Source organism: Pseudopodoces humilis, chromosome 1, assembly GCF_049639895.1.
Source record: "Pseudopodoces humilis isolate 2021_Gansu_Grassland_sample_001 chromosome 1, ASM4963989v1, whole genome shotgun sequence".
NCBI lineage: Eukaryota > Metazoa > Chordata > Aves > Passeriformes > Paridae > Pseudopodoces > Pseudopodoces humilis.
The window spans coordinates 26,486,412-26,507,461 of NC_142200.1; the positions used below are offsets into that span (position 1 = coordinate 26,486,412).

At 39.2% G+C, this 21,050-nt stretch overlaps 1 protein-coding gene across 1 annotated transcript; it reads right to left on the reverse strand.

The window, feature by feature from the left end:
- Positions 1-203: 203 nt before the first annotated feature.
- LOC102103109 (carbonic anhydrase 13) lies at positions 204-20,900 on the reverse strand. Its single transcript, XM_005517054.3, has 7 exons — positions 20,841-20,900; positions 13,672-13,869; positions 9,860-9,978; positions 6,493-6,588; positions 5,347-5,409; positions 4,348-4,503; positions 204-2,242 (listed from the first exon to the last, which is right to left on the reverse strand). The coding sequence occupies exons 1-7, from the start codon at positions 20,869-20,871 to the stop codon at positions 2,129-2,131; spliced, it is 777 nt and encodes a 258-aa protein (XP_005517111.1). The 5' UTR covers positions 20,872-20,900; the 3' UTR covers positions 204-2,128.
- Between the last annotated feature and the right edge of the window lie 150 nt (positions 20,901-21,050).

Sequence of the window (21,050 nt, forward strand, 5' to 3'; positions counted from 1 at the left end):
GCATACCTAATACTACACTGCCCAAAGACAGACTTTAAATGATGGGTGACAATTTTTCCAAACCGAAAGCTGCAGGTGTTAATTATAAAAGTATAGCCTTCTCTATAGGCTCTTCAATAGAAAATACAAGACACATTCATAAAATCCATATTTTATTTTGATAAAATCCTTATAAATATAAAAGCATTGAATCAACTCCACTGTTTACAATATGTAAGAAATATGTAACACTTCTGTTTACGATATGAAGCAGTAGCCTTATTCCTTTCTCTTCTGAGACAAACATATCCTTTCTATCCTTCTTGCAACTTGTAAACATTTTTTTTCCACATTCTGTAGCTACTCACATAATAGGGAAACATATGAGATCAAATCCTAAGTCTAAAAAAGGAGTGAAAACATACAACATACTCCCATTTTTTTTTTTAGTGCTGCTAAATGCCTTTTATTTCTCCAGTGGTCTGTTTGTGATCTTTTCTTCAAAAAATACTCAAAAGGCATTGGTAGGCCTTGCAGGATATAATAGCTGTATTCTGGGGAGGAGAAAACAAGAAAGTCCACATATCTTAAACTAAGATAAAATATATCTCTGTGTCTAATTTATTGTTCTAAAACAGCATATAAAGTCAATCCTGATTGTGTTTTCCCTCAGGTTTGTTCATCTAAGTTCAAATGACCTATTGAGGTAAAAGGCAGAGCATATAAAACCTACTTAAAAATGAATTCAAGGAGAGCAGTCATGGAAGATGAATTTGTCAGAAGTACTACAGTGATAGTTGTTAGTTGCTGCCAGTAAAACCTCTAGCTGCCTCTTTCAGGTATCAGTGGGTTTTAATATGTAGTTCTCAGAGCTTAGCTGAGAGTAAATCTAATTCTATCCTAAGCTACATCCTATGGAATGTTCAGTAATAAAAATATTTGGTGTAAAAACCCCAATTATATTCAGATTAAAAAAAGCTCCTGAGAGAAACACAGGCTCCAGTCAACTCATAAAGTCAGATGTTTCAATATATTGCTATTGAGGGCTCAGCTTTTTATTAGATGTTGACTTGATTCCAATATCTTTGGCTCTCTGACTATTCTCTTTGGTCTTGGAATATAAATGTAATCACTGAAGTTCAGCTATGAGAGCAGAACATCAGCCAGCACCTTGAGACATTCTATACCTGGGTAGTACTGTGCTCCACAGCGAGATGAGAGGCAAGCAGCACATGGTTCACACTGCAGTGTCCAACAGTCTGGAGCAACAGCTACCCCTGCCTCTTGATTTTAAGTCACAAAGTCTGACACTACATGGATATAGTGTAATAATCCCTTATTTTTCAGCCAACGCAACAAACTGGATTTAGGAAGAAACAGCTTCCTCTATGCCCTTTCACCTTGCAGTTTTCAGGTTTCAGGACAATTTCATCTTGTCACATTGTGAAATTCAGGAATACCTATTCTACCTGACATGATCTTGCAATATACAAAATCCTTACTATTTGCTTTAAAAAAAAAAAAAAATATCAATCAGTAGATGATTACTGCTATGAAGCAGCCAGAATAACAGGATCATGTAAATATCTGTTTTACTTAAATGTTGCTAGTCATTACTGCTTTTTGTAGGAAAGTAAGCATGGTATTGCAAAAGTCAACAATGAAATTACATCATCCTTGAAATATTTTTTCCTTGAGAACTGCAGTGTGAGGTTTATAAAGAAGCTAAATATTATGTTAGAGACCAGAAGAATAATCCCAGAATATCCTATACTGTCAATAATACCAGGGATCCTGTTCAGTAATTTGGTGACAAAATCTGGACAACTCCTTCACCACGTTTGACCCTTATGATTAGCAGTGACCTCTGTGTAGGCAATGCTGATGGCTCACTGCTTCCAAGCCAATGCACTCAAACCCAGTCAGACCTGTTAACATCAATGACCCTGTGACATCTCCGGATTTACCTGCCTGTGAGAAATGACTGCATGTTAAACTACTAAAAAAACAACAGCTATTTGTTAAAACAACTCACAAAAAAATCAAAAAAAGAAAAGAAAAGGAAAAAAATTAAAATCACAAAGCATATTAAGTATTAAAATGAATTCAGCCTTTGGTTTCAGAGGGAGGCTACTTTGGATTTACTCCTTTAATTCCTTCTGACTTCTCGTCCCCTTAGAGGCTGGGGAGGCCGGAAGTTTCTCAGCAAGCAGCAGGCAACCTCATCCTCAGCAGTGCTCAGGAGGCTGCGGAATTTGGCCAGCTGTAACCAAAAGAGACATAAAGTTCAGCAGATAAACCCTGATATCAATACTAATGAAAAAGCATGTAAATATTAAAGACGCTTTTCACTTTTTTTCCACCTGAAAGAACAGACCTCTATTTTATTAAGTTATGAGGGGAATGGCAATTTCACCATTTCTATCCTTGTAAATGAAAAAGGATGACTACTGAGAAAATACCCCAAAATACATGTCAACGTGAAGCTGTGTGTAAGGATTACTTGTTTCCTTTGTTCACATTTTGTCTTCCATAACATGATCTAAACTGGGGGTGGGTGGGGGTGTGTTATATTTTTTTAGTTTGATTTCATATTTTGGAGATTGTGAAATGCTTTTCACCAAAATATAAGATTTTGTTTCTTATCATACAAACATTCTGTATATGTTTCCTTCTTAAAAGAGTTTATTCACAATTAACCTGGAATTGCAGGTGTGATGCTACAGAACGCTTCTGCAACTAGCACTTACTCCAGCCACGGGATATTACAAATTCTTTCCTTGTGAAGACACAGGACAAGCACTTATTAATAATTCAGCATATGCTGATCTCAGCAGAAATCCCATCCCATGTCTAAGCCTTGGGAAATCTCAGGCTGATTTCTGACCTAAGTTTAGAATTTTGTTTAATTTCTAATATTTCCAATAGTTACTACTTCTATATAGCTCCTTAATTCCCTCCTAGGTTACCAAAGGTAGGACAGCACAAAAACCACTCCATTATAACAGAGCATTTAGCTGTATGGAAACTGCACGGTAATGACATTAAGAGAAGAAAAGGTCAATGCTATCTTGCTTCACCCCATTCCAAAGCTAACGTTTGTAATTCAGGGTCCTGTAAATTTCTAAACACTTGAAAGTTATTTTTAACTTCTTTGGTCCTGAAAACTGCAACAAAAACTCAGTAGTAAACTCTAAAGCCCTAAAGAAATACAAACTCAAGGAATAAAACTAAGTGGTAGAACAGTATCTGTCACAGTGCTGACTGATCAATCACAATGTGGACATTACTGGAAACACTTTTGCTTCGTGAATGTTTCTATTGATAAGAATATAGCAATTTCTACTTTAATACATAAGATGTAGCTAAAGTTTATGAAAAATGACTAATTAAGGATCACTACATACTTGACACTTCCCCACACCATGTTCTCTGAGCTTGTTACACGTAGCTGTTTATATACAGCACTTCACGTTTTACAACGTATTAATTATAGATTTGCCCAAATAAGAAGCTTTTAACCTGAAAAATGGCTTGATTTTGGAAAGTTGATACCTTAACACAAGTTTTCCATCCTAGATCCATACACATTGCAGCGAGTCTTACAAAGCCAGATTGAGGAGGAGATACAGACGAGAAAAATACACTTAGCAACTTAAATGACTTCATATCAGTTACAAACAAATTTGAGATTTCCTTACAAAGACACTCAGGGAACTGTCTTAACATTTTTAGCAAAGGCTGAAGTCACCATTTCTGCTGATTATGTGGTCTCTACTCAGAAATACTTTACACGCAAGAGGATCAGCCCGCTGGGTGTCACTGTTGCCAAGTTAAGATACAGGATGAAGCTTCAACAAGAAATGTAAATAGACTCTTTTATGTCGAATCACAGCTTTCTTAAAACAGCCTAGCATAACCCCAACTTACTACAATTCCTTTTTCACAATTCTAGTAAATTCATCAAGTTTTATGTATTTAGAATGCAAGAAGAAATCTACTACTTGTCTGCCAGATAAAAATGCCAAAGATGAGGTTTGAGCAGGATATGCAGCTAATTAAATCAACTGGAATTCCAGAATTTCTAAGCATCACCAGAACTATTTTTTTCTTTAAGTTCCCTATGGATTATTTTTGTTTATTAATTTTTAGAGTATGCAGATTCTTTTAAAAAAATGAATAATAAATAGCTGTTACAGCAAGAAAGGCAACTAATCAGAATAAATTTGATATACAAATTTTGGCTTTTGAAAATCTTGTAAGGTCTGCAGTGTGAAGGTCTGCAAAAAACCATAATTTTGGGTGGCATTTACAATTCCAATTCTTACAAAAGCAACATTTCTATAGCAGTGAAAAATTCAAATATACCTGTTCAGAACAAACACTTATGGGCTCTCTCAGAACAATCCAGATGACGCTCTCAAGAAGAGGTGGAACAGTGAGAGAGCCAAAGTAAGTCCAATAGTCCAGGGACTTGGGAAGCAGACAGCTGGGATCAAAGTTTGTGAATAGTGCTTTTTTTCCCTAGAAATAAATAAAAGAAAATAAAATACCAGGGCAATATTATTTAAAAGCAAGAGGCCAAGGTAAATCATGCCAAAGGAGGTAGAGCTTGTTCTCCTAGCAGGTGGGCTGGCAGCACCTGGGTGATAACAGGAGGTCCTCATCACTGCCCTCCTGATGAGGTCTTACCTCGGTGAAAGCTTTGCTGTGACTTTCCTCAATGCCAGCAGGACACCATGAAAGGTGTCATGTTAGCACAGGCTCCCCAAAGTTACAGATGACCATGACATGGAAGTTGTGGGGAGAAGACAGAAGATGTTAGACTTGCAGCACGGTCTCCATGGGGCTGGCAGAGTTACCCCACAGGTTACTGCCAATTGCTTCCCTCCCCACTCACTCCTCCCAGGAGTTACTTCTTGTTCTCCCTGTACTGGCTGACAGGCCACAGATATGTTTCTGAAACATCATGTTGAGTCTGGCTGATTTCTCTCACACAAACAGAGGGTTATTTCTCACCCTGTACCTCAACAAAACAGGGAAGGAAGTCTTTCCCTCATCTTTTTTACACAGCTCCATAAAGTATGTTTTTCCCCTGCTACTAGCCTCATAGCAACAGATTTATCAGAGACTGGGTTCTGTGAGGAACAAGCCTTCTCCTCTGATCTTTTACTGTGTAAAAATTATTTTTTGTCTAGTTTTCAAATTAAACAGAATGCACATAAACTCTCTCAAATCAGGTATCAATTGCTAGGGATAAGGAAATGTGTAGGTGCAGGGAGTAGCAGCCAGATTTCAAAAAATAAAAAACCCCAACAAAAGCCAGCACCAATATTGGCTAGTATTCTTTCAGAAGCACTTGTTCACCTTAATTCTGATGGTGTCCAAGCGGTCAGTAATCTTGTTCAGCTGAGGGTTGCATTCACCAATCTATTAACACCAAACAAAAAAGAAACACTGGAGCTCCAGAGAAAAGCAACAAAAATTAATGATAAGCAAATGCATAATGAAACTGTTTTATATAACTGAAGTGACTGTAAGATCTGATGCACTTTTTGAGTACAAGCCTGTGACTAGCAGGTCCTTAGAAATAATACTGGTCATAAAGAAGATTCACTCCCTTGCTCATAGTATTCTGGATACTAATTGTAATTATTTCAGCTACAAAAGAATTACAAACTTTTCATTACGGGGGAATAGAAACCATTTATCTTTCATGTTTTAATAGGTGGGATAATAAAACTTACAGAATTACATCCGAAATTTAAACTGCTTATAACATTGAAAACATCGTTCTTATGTAAGAACATTCCAAACAGAATTTGCGTGCTAAGAAATACAGTTTTCCTTGAAATCCCATTTCTCTTGAGTCATTATAATGCAAACTGGAAAGACAGAATTACTGAATTGCTGAAGCAGTTCTTTACTGCATGGAATGGCTCTCTGACTGCACCAGCACCACTACTAGCTGTTCTCAGGAAGCTTTGTCATCCACCAGAAACCACAGAATTGACCAAAGACCTATCTTTTGCCATAAACTGTATGAATTCCCCATCTTCTTCTTCATACAGAAGTCAGTGAAGCTGTTGCATTAATTTAATCTTAGGTGCAGAAGGCAAAAAGGTCTAAAATAATTATTAAGAAATTCTCCAGTTTCTGGTTTTGTATTTTAAAATAATTGTTATTTTCCAGAAGAAACTGCCAGCTGAGAAAGAAGCCATTACAGAAACCTTTAAATCAAGCTGTCCCCCTAAAGGAACATGCTAGTCAAGTACAAGCTACTGGGATTCAAACAGAGGCAGCTGAATTAAGTTCCACATCTAATGTTGTATGGGCTTGTAGACTAGGCAAACTGAAGAGTTTGACTGTCTTGAAAAATCCGCAACTAAATACTAGGAAGGAAATAAGTTTAAAATAAGAATCTCTTTAGCAATATTTACACCAACCATCACCATTATCTCTTTAGTCTTATAATGCAGATTTATTATGAGGGCTGAAGCATTCTCATCTTACCTTCAGAAATACAGCCATGACTGCTAGCCCATCTGACTGAGAAGCTGCCTCAACAAAACTGGAATACTTTTCTGCATTCCAATGGACCACATGAAGCTGAAAAGCAAGAGACACAGACAGCATCAACTCTTGCTGAACTCAAGTAGTGGCAAATGAATATTACAACTTTACTGGGTTTGAAAATCTATTTCATTCTTTTGTATGAAGAATCGTTCAGTGTTCTAAATGCAGATATTTCATGAAATGAGTAAATATTACTTCACACAAATGACAAAAGCATTCCCAGTGTCTGTGATTATTAAAAATTTACCAGAAATCAGTACACCACAGTGCCTGTCAAATTGCTGTTGGGTCCCCAGATTTGAGAAGACAAAAAAAAAATCCATTGGTTATATAACTAGAGGTTTTAAATCCATTTTTAGTACAGCTGATTTTAAAAAGTGATTGAAATTCATGAGGATGTCATTCGTATTTTACTCCTCTTTTTCTTTAATCAAGCTTTCAGCAACATTAATCATCCACATAAATAGCTAGAAAACAGGCAAATACACACTAAACTTGCACTGACCCCTTTTCCCTTGTTCAGCTTAGGGGAGCATCAGCATTTCATTTTTGACACTTTTCAAATATTATCTTCTATGACTACCAGTAGTGATGCCCTTACAAGCAGCTTGATTATCTCAGTTTTGAGCACTTGCATTTCCAACATGCATTATTCTGGAAGTGTCCTGTCATTTGCTTAAGAAGTTTAAAGACACTACTCAGCCAGGAGGGAAGAGGAAAAGCCTGTGATGTCTATTTCCATGCCACTTAAGTACCTCCTATTAAATCAGGTTTCCTAATTTCTGACCACACTTCATGATAGGAGGTCCTGGTTCCCAGGAAGTGCCAGGTTGTTCCAGCCTTGAGCAATGGTCTGACTACCAAACTGGAGAGAGCATCCTCACACAGTAAGTACTTCACAAACATTAATTACTTTCAGAAATCCTCAATGGATTAGTAAATCTTATTACACACTTTTTAGTTAAAGATGCTCAGAAGTAGGGTGCGAGATTGGCTTTTCTAAAATTGGTGACCATCTTTTCAGATGTTGAACTTCAAGAATGCTGAAAAGCAGCTCATTGAATGACTTAAACCGGGATGAACCCGTGAAAAATAAGGCTTCCTTTTGGAATACAGCACCTACAAGACAAGTAAGAATAATTTCGGAAAGCTGAAACCTGCTTTAAAGGATTTCTGTGTGAAGCAACATAGCTGCATGGTTGAAATAGGGCTCTAGAAGTATGAAGATTTTTATTCTAAATATCATTCCTTGCTTAACCTCTGTGAGTTTCAATTTTCTATATCTATAAAATAGAACTCTTACTTGGTCTTACTTGATATCAATGTTTGTTAAGCATTTGGGCTCTAAAGTGCTGACACATTATTTGCAGCAAGGAATCCCACTGTTGTCTATAATAATTCATGTACAACCATGATGACACGCATGCTGGCTCACAGCTTTAGAAATTCTTGAAGGAAAGTTGCTAAGAGTATTATACGTTAAACCAGGAGGAGAATATAGTCCACTAAACCTTTCTCAAGTGCATTAGTATCCTGGGGCTCATAGTGTCTGCACTGCTCCTTATTATGAATGAACAACTTTTAAACTATAACATTTTTACATACAGAAAAAGGAAACAGATACCCTCAGTCAGAAATTAATTTTATTGTGGATTTAAAAAAAAACAAAACAAAACACCAAACACAACCCAACAAAGAACAAAAAGGAAAATTCCCACAGCTACTAAAAGCTCATTCCCACTCCCTCATAGCTTTACCAAAAAACCCCCAACAAGGTAACCCTCCCAAAACCAAAACCCCCAAACAGAGTGTGAAACACTTTTGGGTACAGACCCGTTCTCAATGGCTTGTGACTTCTCTCTAAGGAATATACCCTGTCTTACCACCACTGTGTCACTGCAGCTTGTGAAGAGACCTTGATCAGACAGTATGTTGTCACAGAGAATGGAGCCATGGATCCCTTCTGCTTCCTGGTAGGCTTAAGGGCCAAACCTTGCCGTCTTCTTTACCTGTACATTAATTCTTTCTGCAATTCAGTTGATGCTTTTTCTTGAAACCTTGCACATCTTCCTTTCAAACGTGAGCACTGAAACCATCTTCATGTCTCCTTCTGAGGTAGCTTCTTTTGTGTGAACAATATTCAGAAGCCTTGATTTAAATTCTGAGTTTCTTATCCCAAAGCCAAAGTGACATCTAGAGAGCTTCTTGTGGAGGGTTACCCAACCAACAGGTAACAGAAAGGCTTTTAGACTGGCTAGAAATTCAGAGATATTTTCTCCTTCCATTTGGTTTCTTAGATGGGAAACATATATTTTCTCAGCTAGAAATTTGGGGTTGGTACTTAATGGTTTTAAAGCACCTCTATTAATTCTTTATATTCCATCTCACCTGGTTCCTGTGGAAAACATAAGCCTTTAAACACTGCAAATGTCACTTTTCCCCATTAGTGTTAGAAAACCGATTTTTTTTTCCTGACCAGTATCTCTTATAGCATTTCCAGTAAAATCTGATCACACCACAGTGCATACATTACATATTTTTCTTCTGTAGTATTATGCCCTTTATTTGTCCGTTTATTTTTACACTTTTTACTTTTTTAACCCCAGAGAACTCTGACACTGTCTGAATCATATGTTTTTAAAGATCTCAATCTGCTGAAAATATTCCATGTTACTCCATTTGCAAAGAGGAATCTCATACTGAGAACTTTCTCCTGCAGATTACTCGAATCCAAAGGAGACAGAGCAGGAGTGAATGCTCCATGCCAGAGTAGATGGTGCACTTCTCCCTGTGACACACCACCTCCACTGAAGCGCAGTACCCCACAGACAGCAGCCACCCCACAGACAGCAGGCATCCCACAGATATTAAAGCATGGTTCTCAAAGTCATAGCCACCACTTTGTTAAGTGCACCACAAAATGTAACACTCCTATGTCTTTACAAAAACTTTACACTATATAGGCCCCAAATCCACTAATTCTGTGGTTTGTCATTGAAGATGACTTTGAAAATGTTCTCCAGGGAAGAAACAATGAAAGAAAAAGTTTAAAATAACTCTTGAACATTAAGTCTTGCTCTTATCAAGCTCTTGTCTTCTGTAGTCCTTTTTTAATCCTCTCCAAAGCTTTCAAAGAGGTTCTCCTTTGAGAAAGGACCAAACATGCAACACTTCTGGAAGACCGCTTGTCTTTCGATAAAATGAGGGGCAGATGAAAAGCAGGAAGAGGAAGGGCAACATCATTCTTGCAATGGAAAACTAGCCACAAACTTATAGGTACAGATGACTCCATGTAGAGCCTTACCTCTGCCGCATACTTCATCCCGTCCACCGTGTGCTCAGAGCCGGCCTCATCATTGGATCCCCAGTGGAAGTGAATCTGGCGCAGCCTGTAGGTCCCGCTGAGCGGCCCCCCAGTCAGCACTGGAAACCCAAGCAGAGGAAAAGACTTCACTGAGAGAACAGGAGACTCTACCCACATCCTCTAACCTCACACCAGACTTCAGTCTTTGGACACTCCTCTGCTCCTGCTCATAAGTTGTCTCAGACGGTTTCCCATTTCTTGGAAGTACTACAGAAACCCTCACCTGTTGAGGATATGACTATGAAAATTGCATTTAGGGGCAGGTTAGTGGGTTATGGCCCACTAAATGATATGCTGTTATTGTCAATGTTGGATATTTCTCAGAGAATGGGAAAATACTTCTATTTTACAACACTCTAGAGTTTTCTCTCTTGATTATATTCAAAAGAATCACTAAGAAATTAAGCTCAAAATAGAGGTTTTATAAATAAGGAACAGGATCATAAAAATGTGGTGTCAGGAGAATTTATTTTCCTCTTTGAAATTTGGGCGAAAATAGTCAGAGCTTAAATTCTCAGGGCTCTTTCCTTTATTTGAAACTAGGTTTGAAACTATATCAGATTGAAGTCTGAGGAAAAGGAGCTTATATTAACATGAATAAAATTAAGCCAATGCTACATATGCGTTGTACAACTGCATTATTACTGACAATTAGCCAGGGCTGGAAAGCATGTCCTATGAGGAGCAGCTACATACTTTGGGTTTGTCTAGTTTGGAGAAAAGGAGGCTGAGGGGTGTCCTCACTGCTCTCTATTTCAGAGGAGGGGAAGCAGAGAGGGAGCTTCTGGTCTCTTCTCTCAAGTATCCAGTGACAGGACTCAGGGATAAGGCTCAAAGCTGTCCCAGGGAAGATGTAAATCGGATTCTAGGAAGCATTTCTTTACCATGATGGTGGTCAAACATTGGAACAAGCTTCCTAGAGAGGTTGTCAAAGCCTCAGGCTTATCAGAGTTTAAGAAGCATTTGGACAATTCCCTTAACTTTTAACTAGCCCTGAACTGCTCAGGCAGTTGGACAAGATGATTGCTGCAGGTCCCTTCCACCTGAAAGAGTCTACTCTATTCTATTCTTTTTATTTATATTCTCTTCTGTTCTAATTCTGTTCAAAATAGCTTGCATATGGGTGGGCTTTTCATTATTTTGCCTTAGCAAGTGCTGGTAATTTTCTTGTCAGACTTAGAATCAAAATATCTCTTCACAGAGCTTTGAATGTGAATTACACTCAGAAAGATTCCTAATTCACAGCAAAACAAATCACTCCACTCGCCCAGCTCCATATGTCCTCTGAGTATTTGGGAATCAGTCTGGAATAGTTTACTGTCTCATTATAGAAATTTTAAGGGGAAATAAGGGGACATTTAGCCAGATGTTTTTTTAAATTAAGAGCAGTAGGGATGACAACAGCATTTTTTTCTCTCTTCTAGGTTTAGTCCAAAACCCAAACTTTCTTAGGAACAAAATACACCAAATAAAGATGAAAGAAGAATTTTTAAGTTGCCTATTTCCTAACACAAGTAGCTTGGATAATGAAAAGAAACTGGGACTGTTTATTCTAGGAAAAAAATATTTAACTTCCTTAAAGCTTCAACTCAAGAACATGCATTTACACAGCCTATAAACTTAGCAAACAGAGGAGATGGGGCATTGGCATTTTTAAATTCCTTCTTCTAAGGACTGTAAACTTGGATGTAAATGATCCTAGAAAAGTGTAAGGATCGGTGTTCAAACTGGCTGAGAAAAAAAGTATTATGTAGAAATGCACCAGCATGAAATTCTTATACTGAAAAATGTGGGAAATGGCCTGTTGATGTATTTGTGCCACATCACACAGTGATGGTAAAATCCTTTCATTACAACAGTAATTAAGGAAGAGGGTAGTCAAAAGTTTTTAAGGCAAATATCAGTTATCTCGAATTTTGAAAAATTCTGGAAGAAGATCAATAGAACAATTTCAAAGAATGGAGCTAATGTGGTACCAAAAAGCATAAACAAACTTACACAAACAGTTACAGACTTGACAGACCAGTTCCAATGCTGACCAAAGTGAGGAAATAGTTCATATGGGAGTCAGTTAATAGTGCATTAGAAGATGCTAATGTATTTAGTACCAATTAATTTGATTTTTTTTTCATGAAACCAACACATGGCAGGAGTTCTTACTTCACAGAGGTGCCCCAGAAGCCAAATTTGGGCCCTAGAAAATTCAGTATTTTTTGAACAATGACCTGAAAGAAAACAAAAACAACACTGATAAAGTTTGTCAGTGACAAATATCAGGGAAAATAGTGAATTACTCAGTTTATGGTTGTGGATTGAAGAATCTGGTCCATGCATAGAAGACATGGAGTCTACCGAAGGACACTGGGGATTCCATCTATTAATTATCTGATCAACATCTGTCAGTGCTTTGCCATGATATGAACTATATCCTTGGAGATACGGCCTGAGGAAAGCAGTGTGAGGAGGATCACGCCACTGTTGCTTTGGTACCAGGGGAAGCCTAGAGAAACACTGTGTTCAGTGTTCATGTCACTTCATGGATGGATTTAAGAGAGTGGAAGAGGTTCTCGGTGTATTCACATTCATTACCTGTTTTTTTTTTCAAGCTGTGAGGGTAATTAACAGTTAGAACAACTTACCAAAGGTTGTGGTAGGTTCACCATCGCTGGAAAATTTGAAATCAAGAGTGTATATTTTTCTAAGAGATGTGCTTTAGTTCACCAGCATCTACTAGGCTCGAAGCAGGAATTAATTCTGGGAAGTTCCATGGCATCTGACACAAGGTCAGACCGATCATTGATGGTCAGCTGGTGGCTTTCATGCAACATCAAATATTGACAGAAAGTTTAAAACTAAGACTGTTCAGGAAACAAAAACATGACGGTGTCTCCATCTATGTCTCTCCCTATTGCCACTGGTAAATCCTCAGGACTAATGGGTCATCAAAAATTAGTGTCGCTCAGGCTTTGATTCTTGTGAAAGCATCATATGGTCTTGGATCCTCATCTAAGCCTCACACAGCCACAAAATGATTTTATTGCTTGAAGATTCTGCACTCCTACAGCTTCAAAGGGAGGCATGCTGGCTTGCCCAAAATCCAAGAGAAGGTTTCAAAGATGAAGGCACTAACAATTCAAAGACTATGATAAACCAGAAAACTTCTAAATAAGAATTATTGTTTGCAAAAAGGGAAGCTACATACCCGTGGAAAAAACTGGGGCAATAATAGTTTTCAGAGAAGAAAAGGGATTACTTGGGATCTATTTCAGTTGTTCCATATTGGCTCTTACTTGTCATAAGAAGTCTGAGTAGGTTGCAAAAAGGGGAAAAACATATAACCAAACCTGCAGCTAAATTCAGGTTAGAGATTTGAGCGATCGGTTGGAATGAACCTGTAATGAGACATAAAGGATTCATCTGCAGTGAGAGAGAGACAGCAGCATTTGAAAAACTGTACACAACACTGTTCAGACAAGGGGCTGGCACTCTCCAGCTATTGGGGGTGGATCGAACCACTCCTGTGAGTAGGGAATCCCAGCACTTTCTGAGAAACACAACCTTGAATTTGTGTCCAAATATGTTCCCACACTGTATCATGCTGAAAGACAGGGAAAAAGGAATCTCTCATCCAGAACAGCAAAGCCTTACTGTTTATAAGGAGTTCATACCCAGCAGTGAGACGTGCCCAGGCTGCAGGCATTCTACTTAGGAATTGGTGGAGGAAGTTACAGCGCAAGAGTAAAGGAACAAACCTGATTTGTTGACGGTGTCATCAAACTCCACACTGGTGGAGTGCCCGTTGTTAAGGATGATTTTAGCAGAAGCTGGATCATAACTGGGATTTAGAGGACGGAGGGAAGGATCATACTTGGTTTCCTCAGTTTTGATGTCGATAGGTGACTGACGGTCTCCATTAGCAACAGGAAAAACCTCCTTCCAGTGGGCAGGCCCTACAATGGATTGGAGAAGTCTAAATTTCTGACAGCATCCTCATTCTTATGAAAGAAAACTCTGCTTGAATTGTCCTCATCTGCACTTTTAAATTCAAAAAGGATGCATTAGGAAAAACACAGATCAAAATATCCAGCTACTTTTGCTGCATCACATTGCAATAGCATTTCTCAGGACCCCTTCATGTACCTTGCATGCACTTTTAAACAAGGCCACATGCAGTATGTGCTTAATTATTCTCAGGTAAAACACAGCTATGCACAAGACACCTACAACAAATGCTCATTTAAATCAGGCATCCTGTATCCAACAGGCACTATGTCCCAATAAATTTTTGGCATACCATTTTTGCCTAATGTCATGGCTCATTGTATCTTTTAAGGATTACCTCTTTTCTATGCAAATCCCCGCATTAAAATTTTTTTTGTGCCTTAGTCAGGTGCTGCAAAAGACCTGAGAACATATCTTCCACTGATCACTCTGAATGAGATGGGGAGAAGTCAAAAAAAGGCAATTGATGATGTCAGAAAATGCTGAGTGGCTCCTGGAGCCTGATGGCAGTGCCTGGAATCTAAACACTGCTGCACCTCTGATCACCTCCTCCCAGCCCACCAGCTGTGCGCACCAGCTGTCACAAGAAGGAGAGACTGTCACCCTCTAAGCATGAAGTGTCCATACACACAGGCACACCTACACACACACTAGTGCAGCACTGAAAAAATCAAAGAACAGGAACACTCATACATGAGGTTTGGATTTCTACTGCCTTCAGCTGATGAGAGTAGATCTTCCAGACACAGATGCAGCACCATTCACCAGACTTAGGTGGAAATTATAGGACTAAAGAAGCTGTTAATCAATACTAGTCATCTCAAGCTTCCTCTCTCCAAACAGGCTAAGCCAAATGTCACCTGAAAAGCTAATAAATCAATAATATGGATATGAGAAAATGGCAAATGACATCCTAAAATAGTAAAAAAAGCTTCATTGTTAAGATGTGTGAGTTATCTGTTGTTATCTACTAAACATCAGAGAGTTCCCTATAATTCACAATAAGAATATACGTGCCATTGTTTAATCATATTTGGATAAGAGGGTAAAGAAAAATATGAACAATAAGTTCCTTGAGGAATATATTCTATAAAGACAGAAAACAAGGTTTAGGATGGAAAGGAGGGGAAAGTAAGGGGAAAGAAGAAAGGAAAAAGACAAGGGTAAAAGGTGAAAATCTGCAGGGCAAAGGATCTTTCAGTATTAAGAAGATCACAGCACTTGTTTTTCCTCCAGGCTTATAATGGGTAAGAAGCATAATAAATTGATTGAGAGACTGGATATAAGAAAAACTTAATATGAGCATCAGAACCTGGTCCAATAAAATCTGCATCACCGGAAATCTTCATAACTAACTCCCTATACTGAAGATAACTGACCTCAGTGTAAAAATTGGGTCTGGGTCTTTCTGGATGGCTTAGCACTTATATAAAAATGACAACAAAAAAGGATGAAAACATATGATGCAGTGGTTAACAGCCTAACATCAAAAGCTGTTAGAGATATTTTTCTTTCCTTGACTTCAATAGAAGAGAGCAGAGCTCAGAAACTCACAGGTGCTAAAAGCACCCATGCAGCCCTGCAGTAAATCAGGGAGGAAGCGCCCACAGCGCCAGGGGGCCGCAGCTTGCACAGCACCTGGGCAGAGAATGATTCTCCTTTGATCCGCACTGAAAAACAGAAGTGGGAAAAACTTGTACAGAATGACCTAAGACTTAAGCCTCAGAACAAAGACAAAAGCCTTCAGTCTTGATTTGTTAAAAATTAATTGCTCCATTAACTAAACTCAATAAAGAAATGGATTCTAAGGCAGAAGATAAAAATCCTACTGGTTTGAAACATAAAACTGTTTAAACTTAATTCCTCTCAGTTCATGAACAGTCACAAAGCCATTCAATATTCTAATTACATACAGTTTAGAATATAATTTTAATTGTGTTTAGATCCTACTACCCTGTACTTAGGGATGCAACACAAAATTTTATTTGTAAGGAGCATCACTCCATAGTTTATACCTCACTACCATGATTTGGAATGCTTAGAATAAGCTTATTTTTTATTTTAATAATTAGTTATTGCTTAATTTTAATATTTCTAATACTCCTTAACTGATAAAAGGCAAAAATACATTTAAGCACTTAACTACTTGGTCTCCTATTGCTCTGACTCAGAAATAACCATAGTTATTTGAATTATATAATATGGATGACTTGTATTCAGAAATAATACAAAGTTGCCAAAAAGAGGACCCAAAGCTGTGATTCTGTCACTGTCTAATTGTTTAACAGTAATATTCAGTCCTAAAAAGACATTATTACTGGTTTGGCATTTGTTCTTGGCTCAGATGACCAAAATACTGTTTTGCTATGGTGACTAAACACATACTAGTAAACAAACTACCAGACATCTGACCTTTCAAAATATACAACAAAATACCAAGAAACTTCAGCTCATTTTGTACCAATAGGTTATATCAAGAAGTATACCTTACTAGGTAATCTACCAGCAATCTAGTACAATTATCATGCTTTTGCCACTCCAGGAAAACTGTGACTCAATTAATTTCTACAGACTCTAGCCCAGTGCAAACCTGTATATAACTTGTAAAAAAAAGTCATTGTTGAAAGAAATGCTCAAATGCATGTCATATGATCAGATTTAAGTCAGTGGGATTTACAGGGTGAAAATTTCTTCTGAATTCAGATCTAAATTTGATGCTTCCATATTAAAATAATGTACACTTCAGTTTTCTAAATATGTACTTTAAGACATATCCAGGGAGTATAACTCATTAATTCACCTACCTTCATTTTTTTCTTTACTGAATGAAAGTGATTAATATACCTATTTTTGAACTTATGAAATCCTCTCCTGCTGTTGGGAAAATGTTCTCTTGCTAGAGGCAATTTTCTAGTAGCTCTTAACAATCAAAGCTATTGTGACTGAGATTTATGACAAAAAAAATGAACCATCTGCTCTGGAGATTTCATGCCTTTATTTTGCACACAGCATTATCACAGGCAATGAGTTGCCTGACACTTTTAGGTCAGACTATTGCTGCACATACCACTCACCAGCATTGCATACAGCCAGTTCATGAAACAAATCTCACAATGAAGGCAGTTAGGAATTTAGCAGGAAACAGAACTCACTATAGCACCTCACACTGTTGCATCTTGATCCAGATGAAGCTAAAGATCACAGATTTCATAAACAGGTTAACCTGAGACAAACAAGACACTACAAGATACAGTTGGGTTCCAGTGAGCCTCTATGCATTCATAAATGGAGCATGTACAGGTGAAAAAGGATTTGAGTTGTTTTTGGGTTTTTTTCCACAATTTGTTATTATATACAGAAAGTTCACTATTTTAATATGGTCCAACCTTGACAGGATCACATTCTCATTTATTTCTTAAGATAGTCTATTGCCTAGTTCATCAAACACACAGTGCTTAAATTTATAAACATGGATTTGCAAGTAATTTGATTGCGTATTAGGTTACAGTAAGATGAGCTCAAACAAAATAAATTAAAAATTCATGATGGATAAAATTAAGCACCTTTTTTAAAGCAGATATTGAGATGATGTAGTTATTCTCAGAAAGAAAAAATGTATAAGGAGTTATGGCTCAACTGAAGTATCTTAAAGATCCTTTTCAATGTAAATGATTCTATGAATTAATATTCCTTTTATCTATAAAATGCCTCAGCATTACAGTAGTAACTAGATCAAGAGAAATTTTTGCAGTAAAAGACAATACATGTAAATAATTACCACATATTTCATTAAACAAATAGTAAACTGAAGGCAATTGATTTCCCACTGAGGTCCCTTCCAACCTTACTAATTCTGTGATTTGCCTTTTAACTAAAGCAATTCCCTTTTAAATGAAAAAAGACTCAAGGGGTGAGAACATTCCTGTCCTGACAGGAACCTTAAGCAGCAGTGAAAAGCATGCATGATGCCACACTGAAGCCAGTTTTCAAGATTTCAGTATTATGCCTCTACAGATAAGCAACATCAAAACTGTGACATAAGAAAAGTGGCAAGAAAGCAAAGGCCAGGGTTTTCACAGAAATAAAATAATTCCTTCATGCATTTCAGAAATATGTGCATCAGAGTAACTGAGAGCTTCTGCACTAGGTTTGTGTGACAAGAGACTGGTAGCAGGGAGGCTGCAGGTGTGGCTCCTGTGAGAAGCTGCTGAAACTTTCCCCATGTCCAATAGAGCCAATGCCAGCTGGCTCCAGGATGGACCCACTGCTGGACAAGGCTGCGACCACCAGGGACAGTGCTAGCACCTCTGGGATAACAGATTTAAGACAGGGAAAAAGTTCCTGTGCAACAGCAGCCAAAAGAGAGGAGTGAGAATATGTGAGGGAAACAGCTCTGCAGACACCAAAAGGAAGGGGAGGACATGCTCCAGGAGCCAGAGCAGAGATTCCCTGCACCATAGTGAAGACCATGGTGAGGCAGGTGTGCCCTGCATGGAGGTTCACAGTGAAGCAGAGATCGACCTGCAGCCCATGGAGGGTCACAACTGGAGAAGGTGGATGTGTCTTGAAGGAAGCTGTGACCTCATGGACAGCCTACACTGGAACAGGCTGCTGGCAGGACCCCAAGGAAAGCCCAAGCTAGAGCAGGTTTGCTGGCAGGACTTGGGACCCTTGGGGAATCCATGCTGGAGCAGTCTGTGAAAAACTGCAGCCTGTGGGAGCACTCACACTGGAGAAATTCATGGAGGGCTGTCTTCATGGGAGGGATCCCATGCTGGAGCAAGGGCAAAGTGTGAGAAATCCTCCCACTGAAGAGAAGGGAGAGACAGAGATAACACGTGATGAACGGACCGCAGATGCTGCAGGAGAGGAAACAGAGAAAATCAGGAGCAAAATTTGGCCTGGGATAAAGGGACAGTTGGAGGGAAGGTGTTTTAAAGATTTTATTTTATTTTATTGTTACCTTACTCTGATTTGATAAGCAACAAATAAAACTAACTTCCCCAAGTCGGTTTTGCTTGTGAAAGTAACTCGTGAGTGATCTCTCTCCCTGTCCTTATCTTAACCCCTAAGCTTTTCAGTCTATTTTCTCTCCCCTGTCCAGCTGAGGAGGGGAGTGATACAGTGGCTTTGGTGGGCACCTGGTGTCCAGTCAGGGTCAATCCCCAAAACTTTAAATTTTCTACCTAACAATGAGCCCCTGTCCTTAAACATGGATATTCCATAAATGCAGACATGTATGCTTTAATATTTGCTAGTTTACTTTAAGCACATGATGATGTGTCTGTTGCAAGTAACAAATGCAGAACTCATAGTGAACACAAATGCCTTTTCAACTCTTCAGGCAGTCAACCATACAATATAACTGCATCAGATTTAATTAATTTCACTTTATTTCTGTCTCAATTGTAAAAGGTAATCTTAGTTTCAGAGAAACTGTTTTCAGGCCCATGAAGGCCAACAAAATTTTTCAAGAATCAGAGCAATTCCCTTCACCCACTACACAATCAAACAAAAAAAAGAAGCAAAATCAGTACAATAAATGCAGTAAAAGAGAAAAAGCTGAGAAATAAAACTGATGCTAAAAAGGAGCACTGAAGTGTTTGACTTCCATGCCTCCCTCCTCAAATCTCCTGTTAAAGGTGTGGTGAAGGCGACTGACTGATGAGGAACTATCCACCCCATAGCTGCTGTGGGGCTCCAAGAAAGGAGTGAAAGGCAAGCTCTATCTCAGATATGTTACCAGGCAGGCAATAATTAAGAGTTTTATAAGAGAGATGGGGCCTCAAGCAAGGTCCAGGGCCACCCCAGTAGAAATTCTGGTGGCCTCCCCTCTCTAGAAGTTGAGAATAGCAAACAAGAAGAGATAGGATAAGGGAAGGAAAGTGGGCTTCTTATCTGGACAGTGCAGGTGAAGCTCAAAGCATAGAAATGTATGGAGAAAAAAATTAGAAAAACAAGACCCATTTACGTCTTCAGGGGAGGGGTAGGGTAGACTGCACAACAGCAGATAACACACCCAATCATTGCAACACCTCTGTGATCCACCACCACCCTGTTTTTCAGGAAAAGTACATACATCCAGAAAATATGGAATAAGAGGGCCAGGAAGGAAAGGTAGTACTTGCACAAACAGTATTCCAAAGTCTAAGTAATAATATACACAAAGCATGTTCTTATAGGCATTAAAGAATGCTTATAATATATATATGCAAATATATAGCTGTCTCCCTTTACTGTCACAGCGTTTCATTTCTCTGTGTACAGACAATGTAAGATATTCCATGCATTTTATCACAGTTGAGCCTACAATTTACAAAAAACACTTTCATTCCTACTTGCATGACTTGTGAGACCGTCTGCACACTGGAGCAGCGTTTGCATGACTGAAGATGCAAAACAGAGCAAAGTCTTTAAGCTTGCTGATGAGCCCATCCTGGGACTTCAAAGACTGACAAGATGAAGGAAACCACGGAACAACTGAAATCCAAAGGCATCTCCTCTTAGATGCATAGTTATACATTTAAATAGCCAAGTCAAGTAACTAGGAATTCCCACCGTGTAGCAGAAGCAGAACACAGCTGGAATCAGAAAAGCACTGCTGGTACAGCAGTTCCGATCAGTGCAGCTGTCAACCACGTACTCGATCAGCGCACACAACTGTTCAGCTAAAGGAGCGAACGAAATCCCAACCGGGAACGCTCAGACCCGACCCGGAGCCCGGCGCGACCCTGCAGGCGATGCCTGCACCCACGGACACCTCTCAGCCGCCTGCCTTGCAGAATGCCGAGACAAAAACCCGCTCGCTCTCACTCTGCAAAAGCGTTTCAGCTCATCCAGCCCTCCCAAGGGCGCGGGAGCTGCCGAGCCCGGGAAGGGCAGCGTTGCCCGCGGGAGCCCGCTGGCCGCCGTTCCCTACCGTTGTGCTCGTCGTATCCCCAGTGCAGCATGGCTCTGCTCTCCTGCCGCCACGGGACGGGACAGGACGGGATGGGACGGGCTGGGGCGGGAGAGGCGGCTGCGCCCGATTTGAAGGCGACGGGCGGCGACGCCCCGATCCTCGGGCGCTGATAAGGAGACCTGCAGCGCTCCGGCCGCCCGGCCCCTCCGTGCCTGTTGTCGCCCTAAG

Coding starts and splice junctions, on each gene's coding strand:
- LOC102103109 (XM_005517054.3), bottom strand. CDS start 20,871: ATGCTGCACTGGGGATACGACGAGCACAACG. Junction 13,870..20,840: donor GGGATACGACGAGCACAACG/GTAGGGAACGGC, acceptor AATCCATTGTAG/GGCCTGCCCACTGGAAGGAG. Junction 9,979..13,671: donor TGACACCGTCAACAAATCAG/GTTTGTTCCTTT, acceptor TTGGGTTTCCAG/TGCTGACTGGGGGGCCGCTC.